This window comes from Haliaeetus albicilla, chromosome 29, assembly GCF_947461875.1.
Source record: "Haliaeetus albicilla chromosome 29, bHalAlb1.1, whole genome shotgun sequence".
Taxonomy (NCBI): domain Eukaryota; kingdom Metazoa; phylum Chordata; class Aves; order Accipitriformes; family Accipitridae; genus Haliaeetus; species Haliaeetus albicilla.
Window position 1 is genome coordinate 3,365,457 of NC_091511.1, and position 14,371 is coordinate 3,379,827.

At 71.3% G+C, this 14,371-nt stretch overlaps 2 protein-coding genes and 1 long non-coding RNA gene across 6 annotated transcripts; all 3 read right to left on the reverse strand.

Annotated features, from left to right (window-relative positions):
• Nucleotides 1-27: 27 nt before the first annotated feature.
• BAG6 (BAG cochaperone 6) lies at nt 28-10,712 on the reverse strand. Of its 2 annotated transcripts, XM_069774024.1 has the most exons (25): nt 10,489-10,712; nt 10,310-10,391; nt 10,107-10,224; nt 9,554-9,735; nt 9,377-9,430; nt 9,179-9,253; nt 8,895-9,085; nt 8,676-8,805; nt 7,489-7,686; nt 7,046-7,301; nt 6,892-6,951; nt 6,487-6,591; nt 6,161-6,270; nt 5,779-5,878; nt 4,160-4,339; nt 3,445-3,614; nt 2,649-2,702; nt 2,193-2,295; nt 1,705-1,829; nt 1,444-1,596; nt 1,138-1,197; nt 938-1,027; nt 752-859; nt 532-678; nt 28-167 (listed from the first exon to the last, which is right to left on the reverse strand). In XM_069774024.1, the coding sequence occupies exons 2-25, from the start codon at nt 10,382-10,384 to the stop codon at nt 54-56; spliced, it is 2,958 nt and encodes a 985-aa protein (XP_069630125.1). In that variant the 5' UTR covers nt 10,385-10,391; nt 10,489-10,712; the 3' UTR covers nt 28-53. The 2 variants fall into 2 exon arrangements, 1 of the variants encoding a protein (XP_069630125.1); XR_011322695.1 differs by lacking the exons at nt 28-167; nt 532-678; nt 752-859; ... (1 more) ...; nt 1,138-1,197; nt 1,444-1,596 and adding an exon at nt 5,148-5,462 and having other exon boundaries at nt 1,787-1,829; nt 4,160-4,496; nt 5,800-5,878.
• A 764-nt stretch (nt 10,713-11,476) lies between these two features.
• On the reverse strand, nt 11,477-13,165 carry C29H6orf47 (chromosome 29 C6orf47 homolog). Its single transcript, XM_069774170.1, has 2 exons — nt 12,803-13,165; nt 11,477-12,348 (listed from the first exon to the last, which is right to left on the reverse strand). The coding sequence occupies exon 2, from the start codon at nt 12,332-12,334 to the stop codon at nt 11,660-11,662; it is 675 nt and encodes a 224-aa protein (XP_069630271.1). The 5' UTR covers nt 12,335-12,348; nt 12,803-13,165; the 3' UTR covers nt 11,477-11,659.
• Nucleotides 13,166-13,332: 167 nt separating this feature from the next.
• LOC138682796 (uncharacterized) lies at nt 13,333-14,233 on the reverse strand. Of its 3 annotated transcripts, XR_011322718.1 has the most exons (3): nt 14,158-14,233; nt 13,780-13,927; nt 13,333-13,428 (listed from the first exon to the last, which is right to left on the reverse strand). It is a non-coding gene; the product is annotated as an uncharacterized lncRNA (long non-coding RNA). The 3 variants fall into 3 exon arrangements; XR_011322719.1 differs by lacking the exon at nt 14,158-14,233 and having other exon boundaries at nt 13,894-14,129; XR_011322717.1 differs by lacking the exon at nt 14,158-14,233 and having other exon boundaries at nt 13,780-14,129.
• Between the last annotated feature and the right edge of the window lie 138 nt (nt 14,234-14,371).

Genomic DNA, 14,371 nt, shown 5'->3' on the forward strand with positions numbered 1-14,371 from the left:
GCGTGTGGGGGCAGAGCCCAGCCCGGGGGGTGGGGGGCCAGGGGGCAGAGCCTTTATTGGGTAGGGCCGCGGGGGGGGCCCTCGTTGAAAGCCCGGTGGGCATTGGGGAAGCGCCGGGGGGAGAAGTCGGGGTCCTCGCGCAGCCGCCGCTGCAGGTCGGCCTGGAGCTGGGGAGGGGGTGGGGCTTGGGGGGACACGCCCCTCCGCAGCCCCGCCCACTGGAACGCACCCACCCGCCCACTCCTTACCTCTTCCCTGTTACTCACCCCCCCCCCCCCAACAGTTTAAGGGGTGGGCTGAGGACTGCCTCACCTGTATAAGCCCCCCCACCATGGGTTGGGACCCTCCCCAGGACACGCCCACATTCTCACTCCCCCCCCCATGGGATACGCCCACCCTCACCCACCATCACCAATCCCTCCCCCCACCACAGGCCCCAACTCCGCCCCATCTCTCATAGACCCCCCCAACTGTTCTGCCCCCCAGCCAGTGCCTACGTGCCCCCCCCGCGTGCCCCCCCCGTGGCGGTACCTGCTGGCGGTACCCCTCCTGCAGCGGCCCCTCGCTCAGCTCCCGGCTGAGGTTCTCGGGGGGTCCAAGGGGGCGGGCGCCAGTGGCGCGGGCGGCGCGACCCACGGCTTCGGCCAGCAGCAGGGGGGGGCCCTCGGCCTGCATGGTCTGGGCGGGGGGAGGAGGTGGTCAGCGGGGTGGGGCTGGGGTGGGGCGGGGCGGGGGCGGGGCGCGGCCCCACCTTGCGGCGCTTGGCGGGCATGCCGGTCAGGTAGGCATCGCTGAGGGGCGGCTGCTGCTTCACCTTGCGCTGGGTCTGGATGTCTTCGCGGATGATGGGCACCCACTCCTGGGGGAAGGGGGGTGGGGGTGTGGGTCGAGGGGACCCGCGATGCCCCACGCCCCCCCCCCCCCCCCCCGCACTCACCGGGGGCACGGCGGCTGCCCAGGGCTCACTCTCGGGGGGCAGGGCCTCCTCCGCCGTGGTGGCAGGGGCCGGGGAACCGGCCCCGTCCCGCTGGGGGGGGGGGCGGAGGGTGGGGTCAGGGGGAGGGGCCGGGGCAGGCCACGCCTCCCCCTAAGCTCCACCCCTGCCGGCAAAGCTGCCCCCCCCCAGGTCCCATCTACCTGCGCTTCCTCCGGGGGCGGCTCCGCCTCCTGCATGTCCATTGGCTCCTCAGGCAGCGGCTGGGGATGGGGGAGTGGTCAGCGGGAGGCAGGGTGGTCAGCGGGAGGCAGGGGCCGGTGGGGTGGGGGTTACAGGGGGCATGGTGTTACCCACAGGGGGTGGGGTTGGCTGGCGGGGAGTGGGCTTTCCTGCACAGGGGGCGTGGTTACCTGGCGGGGGCAGAGCTGTCTGGAGGTGGGGTTTCTGCCTGGGGGGGCAGGGTTTGTCATTAGCAGTTGGGGCTTTGTGGCAGGGGGCGGGGTTACCTGGCGGGAGGCGGGCTCCCCGAGGCGGCGCACGTAGGGCAGGACCTGCTCGGGGGTGACGGGCATCTGCTCCAGCACCGCCTGCAGCCGCATCCCCACCACAGCCGTCAGCCAGCTCACCAGCGACGGGGAGACATCTGCCGACAGCCGCCGCTGCGGGCACAGCGCACGTCGGGGGGGGCGACGGCAACGGGGGCACGGGACACACGAGGGTCCTGTGAGGGGCGGGGGATCACCGTCTCGCCCCCCCCCCAGACTCACGATGCGGTCGCTGATGAGGGCCCCCAGCGCCGCCCGCTCCCCCCGCAGGCAGTGCAGGTTCAGGGCCAGGCACTCAAACAGCCCCCGGTTGCAGAGCTCCAGCAGCCGCGGCCCGAAGCTCCCATCTGGGGATTGGGGGGGGGGGGGGGGCAGCGGTCAGACCCACAGGGGCCCCACAGCCGCTCCCGGCAACCCACAGACACCCCCCCCCCACGGTGGGAGCTGGGGCCCCACAACCAGCCGCTGCCCCACAGCTACCGTGGAGCTCCTGAGACGGCCCACCCCCCCCCCCCCACATCAAGCTTGACAGCCCCCCCAACCCACAGGGAGCCCCATACACTGCCCCCCCCCTCCCCCACCCAGGAGCTCCACAACCACCCTGTGGTCTGACAGGGAGCACCCCCTGCTCAAGTGCCCCACAGGATCCCAGTGAGCCGGGCCATTGCTCCAGCCCCACAGCTGCCCCCCCCCAGTGCCCCCCCGCCCACCGGTGCAGCGCAGGACGTGCAGCGCGATGCGGTTGAACTGCTCCTGCAGGAACTCCACGTTGGTGCGGGTGATGTCAACCCCCTCGGCCACTCGCACCCCAGCCTGGGATGGGGGGGGGGGGGGCACTGTTAGGGTGTGGTGACCCCCGCAAACTGCCCCATGGCCTCCCCTGCACCCCCTCACCGCTACCCCATAGGGAGCCAAGAGGCGCCTCAGTCCCACAGGGGCCGCCCCATGCAGCCCCTCCCAGCTCAGAACGATCCTGCAGCCGCCCCTTAGGTCTCCTGAATGCCCCCCCCCCGCCAAAGTCCCCCACAACTGCCCCCCCACCCCGCTCCATGGCTGCCCCAAACCCACACCCACCCCCCCCATAGAATCCCCCTCAGCCCCTTAACTCCCCCCCAACACCCCTCAGAGCCCCCCCAGTGCCCCACAGCCCGCCCAGACCCACTCACGAAGCTCTCGCGGATGAATTCCTCCAGCCCCGTGATCAGGGTGTGTGTGGCCGCCTGTGGGAGCTGCTGTCAGCACCCCCCCGACACCCCCAGGTGATGGGGGGGGGGGGGGGCGGCAAGCCCCACACATCCCCCATCCCCTGTCTCATGGCAGAGATGAGGATAAGACCAGTGGATCAGGGCAGATAAAGGGATCGCAAAGGGAATTAGTGCATTCCTGGACATTTAGGGGGTCCCAAGAGAGTTGGGAGGGTCCTCAGGGTGATTATGGGGTCCTTGGGGGACTAGGGGACCCCCAGCTCCCTCTGATCTTATTTTCGTGGGGGGGGGGGGGGGGGGGTGTCCGGCCTACCCCAGTGTTGCTGGAAAGTGTTACAGGTTCCCCAAAGAAAAAAGTTATTGGGGGTCCAGGGAGCTTACAGGGTGCATGGGAGGGTTTGGGGGGATAGAGGGGGGGACCTGGGGGCAATAACCCCCCCACCCCCCACTCACTCTCTTACTATTTCTTTGGGGGGGGGGCTGCTGCATTCTCCGGTGCTAGGGAGGGTTACACGGTCCCTGGAGACTTCTGAGGGGTCCCCGAGAAGGCCATGGGGGTCTCGGGGGGGGGGGTGTGTGTCTTTGGAGCATTAGGGGGTCTGTGGGAGGGTTGGGGTGCTCCCAGGGGATGGATTAGGGTCCCCCAGCTCCCTCTGATCATATTTAGGGGAGTTCTGCCAATCCTAGCACTGCTAGAAGGAGTCCTGGGGTTATGGGGTCCTGGGGGGAGTTTGGGGGAGGGGTAGTGTGTGCTTACCCGTACGTTGGCGTCGGTGGGCTCACGCCCCCCCAGGTATCGCTGGCGGAAGCAGCGGCGCAGGAGGGGCTGCAGGCGCTGGAGGGGCTGGCACCGCCCGTGCAGCAGCAGCACCACGTCCACCATGGAGAGGTGCTGGCAGATCAGCGCCAGCAGCGCCCCGAAAAACCCTGGGGGGGGGATGACGACAACACAGGGTGGGGGGGGGGCACCTCACGGCCTGTATGGACACCCCCACCAAAAGGGCAGGAAGGGGACCCCCAGGGGGCTGGAGGGGACATGGACAATGAAGGGTTGCACGGGCTGGGAAACAACCCCAAAAATGGGGGGGGGGGAACTGGGGGCACCCAGAGAATCAGGGTGAAATTGGGACACCCCCCCCCCATAAAATAAAGAGAGGAAATGGGGGCACAAGAAACTGGGGGGCACTTGGGGGACAAGAAGAAAGTATAACTTGGGGGCCCCCACAAAACAACGGCAGACTGGGGTCCACCATAAATTTGGGATGGATTTGTCGCCCCCCACCCCCATAACCAGGGAGATTGAGGGTCCCCATAAAATTAAGAAGGAATTCAGCCCCCGCCACCCCAAACCAGCCCCCCCGACCTAATCGCAGCATTCACAAGAAGAACAGCACCCCAAAACCTCTGAATCAAGGCGGGGGGGGCCCGAAATCCCCCCCAGCCCTGCCCAGGGGGTCCCAGTGCCCCCTCACCGTCGGGGCCCTGTCCCCCCCCCTCGAGGAAGCCGGGGGACCCGCTCAGGCGCTGCAGGAAGGCGGCGATGCTCTCGGGGGGGCCAGGGGGGGGCGCGCCCAGGGAGCCCAGCATGGAGGAGAGGACTCCCTGCACCACGCTGGTGAAGAACTCGGGGGGCAGCGCCTCGGGAGGCCCCCCTGGCCGAGCCCCCCCCGCGGAGGGGGGCGGGGGAGAAGGGGGGGAGCCCTCGGGGGGAGGGGGCGGGGAGGGGGGCGGGGCTGCGTCGGAGGGGGACAGGGCCGAGTCGCTGGGGGGAGGAGCATCGGCCGGGGGGGCGGGGCTGCCCTGGGTGGCCTGGGGGGGGAGAAGGGGAAGGGGGGGTTACAGGGAGTGCTGGGGGGGGGTCTCCCAGTATGCGCTGGGGGTCCCCCCCAATATGTGCTGGGGGACCCACCCCCACCATGCCCCACCCCGGCTCCTTCTTTGGCTCCGCCCCCTCCCCATGCGACCCCACCCCTGCTGCCCTCTAGCTCCGCCCCATCAGCCTCTAGCGCTGCCCCTCTCCATCACAACCTGCCATTCCCAAGGCCCCCTGTAGCTCCACCCCCTCCCCATTGTGCCCCACCCCCTCCCCATCAGACTCCACCCCTGCTGCCCTGCAGCCACACCCCCACGACCCACATGGCCCCACCTCCTCCCCATATGGCTCCACCCCCTCCCCATCAGACCCCACTCCTGCCTTGTAGCCACACCCCCACTGCCTATGTGGCACCACCCCCTCCCCATCAGACCCCTCCCCTGCTGCCCTCTAGCCCCGCCCCTCTCCATCACTCCCTCCCATTCCCAAGGCCCCCCGTGGTCCTGCCCCCTCCCTATCAGACCCCTCCCCTGCTGCCCTCCAGCTCCGCCCCATCAGCCTCTAGCCCCTCCCCATCACACCCCACCTCCCCTTCCCAAGCCCCCCCGTGACTCCACCCCCTCACCCCGCCCCTTCCCACAATGCACCTGGAGGAAGTCGGCCACGCCCTGCAGGAAGGCAGGCACTCCAGGCATCGCCACGGCGACAGCGGGGGCTGGCCCCGCCCCCAGCAGCCCCCCCAGCAGCTGGGCCAGGGGGGGCTCCTCGGCCCCGCCCGCGGGGGGGGAGGGGGAGGCGGTGGGCGGGGCCGAGGCCAAGGGCACCGGCCCCCCCGGGGCCCCCCCCCACCGTGGGGGAGGGGGCGGCGGGAGGGGGGGTGGCTGCAGTGGGGGGGGTCGAGGGGGGCCCCGAGGAGGAGACGGGGGGAGGGGCGGGCGTGGCCATAGAGGAGCCGCCCTGGGCTGGGGGGGGATGGGGGGGATGTCAGGGGGCTGCAGCGCCCCCACCCCCCCTGTAACACCCATCCAACATCCCCCAGTACCCCACAACACCCCCCAGTGCCCCCCACTGCCCCCGTAACGTACCCCAGTGCCCCTCCAGATCCCCTGAACCCTCCGTGATGTACCTCAGTGCCAGCCCCCACCCAGTGCCCCCCCAACGCCCCCCAGTGCCCCCCCGCACCCCCACAACACCCTCCAGTACACCCCCCCACCCCCCAACACCCCCCAGCACCACCACCATCTGCCAGTGCCCCCCCGCCCCATTAACCCCCCCCACCGCCTTCTGCCCCCCCCTCACCCAGCACCAGCGGCTGCATCAGGAGCTGCCCCACGAGACCGCTGATCACCTGCGCCAGCGACGCACCCCCCCCGGGGGCCTGGGGGGGTCGGGGGGGTCAGACTTGGGGACCCTCCAACCATCGGACCCCCCTCAACACCAGCACCACCCCCCCAGCCCCGAGACGCTTCCCCCCCAACCACCCTGAGAGGCAAAACCACCCCCCCACAGCCCAGGACCCACCCCCCAACTGCTGTAGGTCACACAGGGCCCCCCACCTTAACCCCTGGGGTTCCCCCCTAACCACTGGGTCCCCCCACCCCCCACAGTGACCCTGCAGCCCCCCCCCCCCCACCTCCCCCAGCGGCCCCCCCACACTCACAGGGGTGGCGGTGGCCTGAGGGGCTCCAGGGTGCGTTGGGCGGGGGGTGGGCGCCGTGGGGCGGGCAATCACCACCCGGGCCGGGGCCTGGAACCCCCCGACAGCCTGGCCTGGGGGGGAGAGGGAAGATGGGGGGCTGAGGGGGGCGGCCATATGCTCCCTCCAACTCCCCACCTCTGCCGTGGGACAGGGTGGTGTGGGGCAGCCCTGTGCCACGGGGAGACCCCCAGCCTGCCGCGGGGCAGCGCCGTGGGGCACCCCCCAGCTATGGGGCAGGACTGTGGGGCAGCTCCCCAACGTGGGGCAGCGCCGTGGGGCAGCCCTACCTGTGGCGGCGGAGGCGGCGGCGGCTACGGCCTGCTGGGTAATCTGGTGGGCCACGGCCTGCAGGAACTCGGGGGGCAGTGGGGGCAGCTGCACGGGGGCCCCGCCTTGGGGGGGGGGTGGGGGTGGAAGGAAGGAGGGTTCAGGCCCTGCCCCACAGCCCCCCCCAAACCCCTGAGCAACCCCCAGAACCACCCCCTGCCCCCCAACTCAACTAAGGTGCCCCCCCCGATGTCCCCCCCAGGGTCCCCAGTCCCACTCCCACCCCCCAAATCCCCCCAACCCCTCCCAGCCCCACCCCCACCTGCCCAAATCCCCCTCCAAGTGCCCCCAACCCCCCTCAGTGCCCCCCCCAGCCCCACACCCACCCCACCAAATACCTCCCCCAGACCCCCCCCATAACTCACCTATGCCCAGACCGTGCCCGGGGGGGCCAGCTGCGCCCCCTGCCGCCTGCGGGCCGGAGTCTGGGGGGGGGGAACGACACACACACGATGGGGGGGGGGTCAAAGCAGGGGACCCCAGTATCCGGGAGGTGGCTTGGGGGGGCCCAGGACTCACCCTGGATGTTCATGTGCATCATGACAACAGGTTCCACCGTCTGGTGCGAGATGCGGATGACACGGGGAGGCCCCGGCTGCGCCCCAGGGGGGCCCGAAGCCTGGGGGGGGCCCGGGGGGGGCGGCAGCCCCTCAGGATGATCCCCAGGGGCAGCTGGGGGGGCGGGAGGGGGGCCCGGGGGGCTCTCAGCTGGGCCGGGGGGGGCAGGGGCCCGCGCCCCATTTCCTGTCATCGTCACCGTGGTGCCTACATTGATCTGGGGGGGGCGGGGGGTGTCAGGGGGGGTCCCCGGACACCTGGGTCCCCCCAGCCGCCTGGGGGGACCCCCACGCCACAGCAGCCCCTATACCAGGGCGACCCTGCCACAATATCAGGGTCCCCCCCTGCCCCACAGCACCCCCCGTATCGGGGTGCCCCCACCCACCCCCCTGTGTCCCCCCCACCTGGATGGGGATGGCGGCCTGCTGCAGCAGCATGGGGGGGCCGTAGTGGGGGAGGGGCCGGGCGAGGTGGAGGGGGCGGGGGGGCGGCCCCCCCAGGTTGCAGCGGAGCTCCGACAGCGCCACCAGCGCGTTCCCCAGCAGCCGCTGCCCCTCGCCCACCAGGTTCACCAGGCGCTGCGCCTCCTCGCGCCCCTCCGTCTGTGGGGGACAGGGGGTCAGGGGGGGCCCCGAACACCCGGAGACCCCCGACCCCCCCAGCCCGGCTGGTGCTGCGAAAAGACCCCTCGAGGAGGCAACACACACCCCCCCCCCCCCCGTACCACATGGTGTCACCCGGAGTCCCCAACCTCCCCCCAGTGTCCCCCAGAGCCCCCCAAGTGACCGCCCCCCCCCCCGGCCCCACATGGTACCGCCCAAACCCCTAAGTGCATTAACACTGATAGACCTTAACACCCCACCTCACATACCCACATGGTACTGCCCAAACCCACAAATGCACTAAGGGCCCTCAGGGACTTCAACATGGCCACCCCCACCACGTACCTACATGGTACAGCCCAGGCCCATCCCCGCCTCCCCGGCCTGCTCCACCCAATCAGCACCCATCCCGATGACCTCACTAGCAGGGGCAGGACTTAAGTGGACCACAGCACTCTCCCAAAAAAGAGAGAAGGGACTCCACCATAACGCCAATGGTAAGGGGGAACCAGACAGGCTATACCACGAGTGCAGAGAGACGGGAACAGGACCCGACCTAAACCATTACCCCAACCTGCCGGGGTGTCCTGGACTGTACCATTACCTCCGAAAAGTAGAAGGACCAGTGGACTATACTACAACCCAAAGGAGAACCATGACCTGTACCACCACCCCAAAGTGCGGGGGGGGGGGGGGGCATTAGTAACAGGAATATTCACAGGGCAAAGACCTGACACAGACTGGACCATTTCCCCACAGAGGGGGACACACACGGCCCACGGTCCCTCCAGAGAGATGCACACGGGCCATACTACCTCCCTCCAGAGGGGGCACACTTGTGGGCTGTACCACCTCCCCGCAGTGGGGGGGACACACACACGGGCCGTACCACCCCAGGGAGAGGCTGTGGGCCTCCAGGAACACCCCACCGCCCTGAGGAAAAGGGGGGCTGCAGCCCCCCCACTCCCCAGGGCCCACCCAGGACTCACGTTGTTGTTGTAGTCGGCGGAGGCGGCGCTGCCCAGAATCTCCTGGTAGCGCTGGCGAAAGGGCTCCAGCCGCCCCTCCAGCCGCCGCAGCTCCCCCAGCACCTCCACCAGCTCGGCTGGCGAGGGGTGGCTGCAGGGGGGGTGGGCAGCGGGTGAGAACGGGGCCCCCCCAGGCTGCCACACCCCCATCCCCTCCCCACCCTGGGTCTCTTCACTTACTTGACAGCACCCTCCGGGGCTGGGGGGGGCTCAGGGCCAGGCTGCGGGGGCTCCTCGCTGCCTGTCGCTGCCGGTTCCGAGGCCTCCATCCGCTCCTCAGGGGGGGCGGCGGGGGGCTCTGCGGGGGGCTCCTCGGGGAGGGGTGGGGGGGGCCCCTCAGCCTGGGCAGGCGAGCGGGCCCCACTACTGCCCTGGAGGGAGGGAGGAGGGTGGTTGGGGGGAGCTGGGGGGGGCTGCTCCCACCCGGCTGGGGTTTAGGGAGGTCTCGGGGGGGTCCTGCTCACCTCCAGGCGGTTCAGAATGCCCTGGATGTCCCGCAGCATGTGCTGGGCCACCAGCAGCCGCATGCGGGGCTCGCTCTGCAACAGCAACAGGGGGTCGACGTTGGGGGGGATAGGGCACAATGGAGCCCACCCCTGCCGGGCCCCCCAGCCAGCCCCCCCCGGCAGAGGGATGCAGCCGCCCCACCCCGGGGCACCCACCTGGACAGGGCCCTGGTCCATGTTGATGTGGACATCAACAGAAGAGCCATCAATCTGCGGAATGGCAAAACCGCCCAGATCCACCCAAAATCAACCAAAACTGCGTGTTTCCTCCCAACCCCCACCCCCCCCCAAGCCCCCCCACCCTCCCCAAGCCCCCCCCACATCGCCGCTCACCGGGAGGTTGAAGGTCCCCACCATGACGTAGCTGTTGGCGTTGCGGTCGTGGCCAGGCCCCCGGGGGCCCCCCCCATTGTGGGGGGTGGAGGAGGACCCCAGCCCTGAGGGACCCCCCGAGGAGGGAGACTGGGCCTGGGGGGGGGCCCGTTCCACCAGGTGGATCACTTTGCCCCCCACATCTGCTCGGGGAGAGAAAAACGTGGAAGGGACTCACTAACCTGCTGGCCCCCAGGGCCACCCAGGCCCCATGGAGGGGCCCTGACCCTCCCACAAGCCCCCAAACAACCCCCCCAGGCCCCATGGAGAGGCCCTGACTCTCCCCCAAGCTCCCAAACGCCCCCCCCAGCCCTGAACCACCCCACAGTGTGCGCCCAAACCAGCCCCTGACTCCCTTAAACACCCTCCCAGGCCCCCAAGCCTGCCCCAAGCCCCCAATACCCCCCCCAGATCTAACCCGCCCCCTAGAGGCCCCCAGCCCCATAAGGACCCCCCCAAGCTCCCCCAAATGCCCTGCAACCCCCCCAAAACACCCCCCCCGCCGCCTCCTCACTATATTCCTTCAGCTTCTTGTCGTCCTGCAGCACCCGCCCCTGGTAGATCAGGCGCTGCTTCTCGGCCGCGATGCTGACGGCGCCAGCGATGCGCTCCTTGAACTCCCGCACCGAGATCTGGCGGGGGACGGGACAGGACACACCGGGAGGGATCACCCCCTGCCCGTCCACTGCCCGTCCCCCTGCCCGCCGCCCGCCTCACCTCCGGCTCCACTTGGAAGCTGCGGGTCTGCGAATCCAGCGTCTTCACCAGCACCTCCAGCCGCTCCTCCGCCATGGCGGCCCTGAGGCGGGGGGGGGGGGGGGCCGTTACCCCGCTGCCCCCCCACCCCGGCACGGCCCGAGCCCCCCTCGCCGCCTCCCGACACCCCCCCCCCCAACCTCAGCGGGGGCGGTTCCGCCTCGCTGCGACGTCTCTGGGGGCGGCGGGGCCCGGCGGGGCTGAGCGGGGCCGAGGAGCTGCCAGGCGGCTCCGTCCCTCCGTCTCCTCCGTCCGACGCCGCTGCGCATGCGCTGAGCAGGACCCCCTCCCCGGCCGGCAGGGGCTGCCCTACGCGCGCCTGCGACCACGCCGACCCCGCCGCGACGGCCCTACGGCTCCCGGACCCCCCCGCCGCCGATCCCGCACCCTTCCCGGACCGTCGCCGCCGCTCTCCGTCCCGCTCCTGCCGCTCAGCCGCCGCACCCGGATCAGGCGCCCGCCGCCGTCGCCCCGGCGGGGTCCTCGGTGCGCCGCGCACGCGCGCAGTCTTCCCCGCCGCCATTTTAGTGGCGGCCGCCATTTCCTTTGAGGGCGCCGCCATCTTTGGTGCGGGCGAGGCGTCCCCACCCCCCGTCACCGGCACCCGCTGCTGGGACCCAAAATCCCGTTTATTTACCAAAAAACCGTGTGGGGGCGTGGCCCCGGGGCCCGCGAGAGGGTGCGTGGCCACGGGGCGGAGGAGGTGCTGCAGTGGGCGGGGCCTGCGCGCCCCTGGGCGTGGCCTCAGTCCAGAAGCATTCACGCGTGTGGGCGGAGCTGGCTACGGTGGGCGGAGCCTCCCCGAGCGTGGGCCGGACCAGGAACCCGGGGGCGGCCCCAATCACAGTGGGCAGGGCTATGGCACAGATGGGCGGGGCGTCACAGTGGGCAGAGCCTCAGTCCGTGTGCGTTTCACAGCAGGGCGGAGCCACAGTCCTTACGATGTCACAGTGGGCGGGGCCTGTCCTGGCGGCCCAACGGGGGGCGGAGCCTCAGCCCCTGCTTGGGCCTTTCACAGTGGGCAGAACCACAGTCCTCGTGACCTCACAGTGGGCGGAGCAATCATCTCAGTGGGTGGGTCACTGTCTTTGGGACCTCCCGATGGGCGGAGCCTCCCCCCTCCCCCCCCCCGTGAGCGGGGCCTCTCCCTCTCCAGGACCCCACAGAGGGGGGCCGGGGGGGCGGGGGAATGTTTGGGGGTCTGTCACCGCCCGGAGGGGCCTCAGGCAGTGCTGGGGAGGGGGGGGGGGCCCCATCACCCACCATCCCCAACCCTTGCTGGTGGGTCCCAGTGGTCCAGGGGGGCCCCCCCTAGTCCGCACAGGGGCCGGGCACCAGCACTCTCTCCCCTTCCTTGCACCCGGGGGTCTCCCAGCGCTCGGTGGGGGGGTCCCACCACTCCGTCAGGGGGTCATCCCACTCCGGGTGGGGGTCCTGCTGCTCCACAGGGGGGTCCCACCGCTCCAGGGGGGACTCCCGCCCTTCCAAAGGAGCACCTCGTCGCCGCTCTGTGGGGGCATCCCGCAGCTCCGCCGGGGGCTCCCGTCCGTCGGGGGGTCCACGCGGTTGCTCCTCCGGCTCGGGGGGCTCCCCCGGAGGCGGGGGGGCAGGCGGGGGGGCGACGGGGGGGCCGGGGCGCAGGCTGGCAGCCAGCACCAGGGCCTGCAGGAGGGCGTAGAGGGCGGCCAGGGGCAGGAGGTGCTGCAGCAGCAGCCGCAGCAGCAGCCGCAGCGCGGCAGCCGCCAGCAAGAAGGCGACCACCCCCTGCAGCCAGGCCCCCCCCGCGCCCCCCAGACCCAGAGCCCCCAAAGCCCCCCGCACCCCCAAGGCCCCCAGTGCCACCCGCGCCGCCCCCAGGCACCCCACGGCGCAAAGGTCGAAGAGATGACGCGCCAAGGCCAGGCAGATTTCCAGGGGGTCCGGAACCCCCCCCAGCTCGGGAGGGGGACCCCGGCCCCACGGCGGGTCACGCACCCAGCGCCACATCGGGGGGGGGGGGGCTGCAAGAGATGGGGGGCAGAGATGGGGGGGCCAGAGGAACGCACTGGGGGGGGGGGGGTGACGGAGACCCTGCCCAGGACCACCCAGGTGAGGCAGGGGGGTGACTGACACCTCCCCCCAACATTACATATGGGGCATGGGGTGGAAAGAACCCTCCCCTCACCTTGAAGACCCCCAGAGAGAGCAGGGTGTGATATCCGCCCCCCCCCCAGTGCAGCAGGGGTTCACACTGACACCCCCAGGGACCCACAGAACATAAGGGGGGGGGGAAGACCCCTGTCCCCAAGATGGGACACAGGGTGATCCCCCCTCCATGGAGCAGGGGGTGACACAGATCAGCCCCCCCCAGCCCCACGTACGGGGCACAGCGAGGCCCTCCCTTCCCCGTATGGTCCCGAACCCCCTCCCCAGCCCCCCAACACCTCCCTGACCCCCCCATATCACGGGGCTCACCTCGGGGGGGGGTGACCCGGAAGTGGTTGGAGCGCGGGGCGGGGCCCGAATGCCTATGTCCCTCAGTGGTGGTGGGGAGCCCCCCCGGGTCCCTCTTCCAGGGGTGAGGACCCCCCCGGACGGCTGGGTCCCTCTGGGGGGGGGGGGGGTGGCGCGGAGCTCCCCGGACAGCTGGGTCCCTCCCGGACGGCTGGGTCCACCCGGGACGGGGAGGGGAGGGGCCGGCCGGAGCCTTCCCGGGAGGAGGGGCCGCGCCCGGACGTCTGGGTCCACTTGTGGGGGGGACGGGGAGAGCCAGGATGCCGCCGTACCCTCACGGAGGGGGGGGGGAGGCGGGGCCCACGCCAGCGACCCTACAATAACACCCGCCCCACCCCCCGCCCCGCGTACCTCACCCAAGATGGCGGCCGCGCCGCTGCCCCTTCCCAAAATGGCGGCGGGCGAAGGCGGGAACGGCGCGTCACGTGACGACGGCCCCACCCACGGGTAACGCGCGCCCCCTGCCGGCCCAAGAAAGCGCAGAAGCCCCATTCGGACCCAAACTCGCCTTTATTTCACCCAAACGCGGCCCCCCCCCCCCCCCCCCTCCTACGGAGACGCCGTCGGTCCCGAGGCCTCGTCCGGGGCTGCAAAGAGAGAAACGGTGTCGGGAGGGGGGGTAGGGGCTCGGGAGTCCCCATGGACGGTACAAGGGGGTCTTGGGGCGGCCCGGGGCCGGGCGGGGGGGGCCCGGAGGGTTGGGGGGCCCTGGGGCCCGGCGAGGGGGGTCTCGGGGTACAGGGGAGGTCCCCAGGACCAGGACAGAGAAGGTCTTGGGGTATCTGGGTGTTCCCGGGGCCTGGAAAAGACGAGTCGCGGGGAAGGAGGGGCCCAGGGCCGGGGAGGGGCGTCAGGGGGTTTCGGGGGTCCCCACGGGAGGGGGGGGTGTCTCCGGGGGGGGGGTCGCGGCGGCTCAGGGCGCTGCGAGTGGTCATCACTGCGGGGTCAGACGCTCTTCGAGCCGGTTCCTCATTGCCGCCGCGACCTGGTGGGGGGGTGTATCACGCGTGGGGGGGACACCGGGGTGGGTGAACGGACATGGGGGTTCTTACCCAGGGAAATCCGGGTCCCGGCGGTCGCTGCCACCTGCAACAGACGGGGGGGGGGGGGGGGGGGGTGTGAGCACAGCGGGGAGCACGGCGTCCGGGTGAGGGGGGGGGGGGCGTCGCTCAGGCCTATGGCGTCCTCAGGGAGGGTCGGAGACTCTAGTCTTTGGCGTCATCACCGCAACAGCCCCCCCCCCCCAAGTGGGGGAAATGGACCCAGGTGTGTTTGTTCCCCCCCCCCCCACCAAGTTCCCCTGACCCCCCACTCACCCCGCAGCCCGGCGGGAAAGGAGCGCCTGGCACCCCTGCTGCTCTTTTATAGCGCCGGCGGCCTGGCCACGCCCCCGCCACGCCCCCGCTTCCAACATGGCGGCGACGGCGACTTCACGGCGGACGCCCGCCCCCGAGATGGCGCCGACGCCCAACGGCGGGAAAGCGCGGCCCCGCCCTTCCCCAAGACCCCGCCTCCCGCCCCGCCCCTTCC

Bases quoted from the DNA above. Each gene is read 5' to 3' on its own strand.
- BAG6 (XM_069774024.1), bottom strand. From the start codon at position 10,384: ATGGCGGAGGAGCGGCTGGAGGTGCTGGTGAAGACGCTGGATTCGCAG. The intron at 8,806-8,894 runs GTAAGTGAAGAG...CCCCCCCTGCAG, and splicing joins GCCCCGGAGGGTGCTGTCAA to CCACCCCTCGCCAGCCGAGC. The intron at 6,952-7,045 runs GTGAGTCCTGGG...CCCCCCCCCCAG, and splicing joins GATGCACATGAACATCCAGG to ACTCCGGCCCGCAGGCGGCA.
- C29H6orf47 (XM_069774170.1), bottom strand. From the start codon at position 12,334: ATGTGGCGCTGGGTGCGTGACCCGCCGTGGGGCCGGGGTCCCCCTCCC.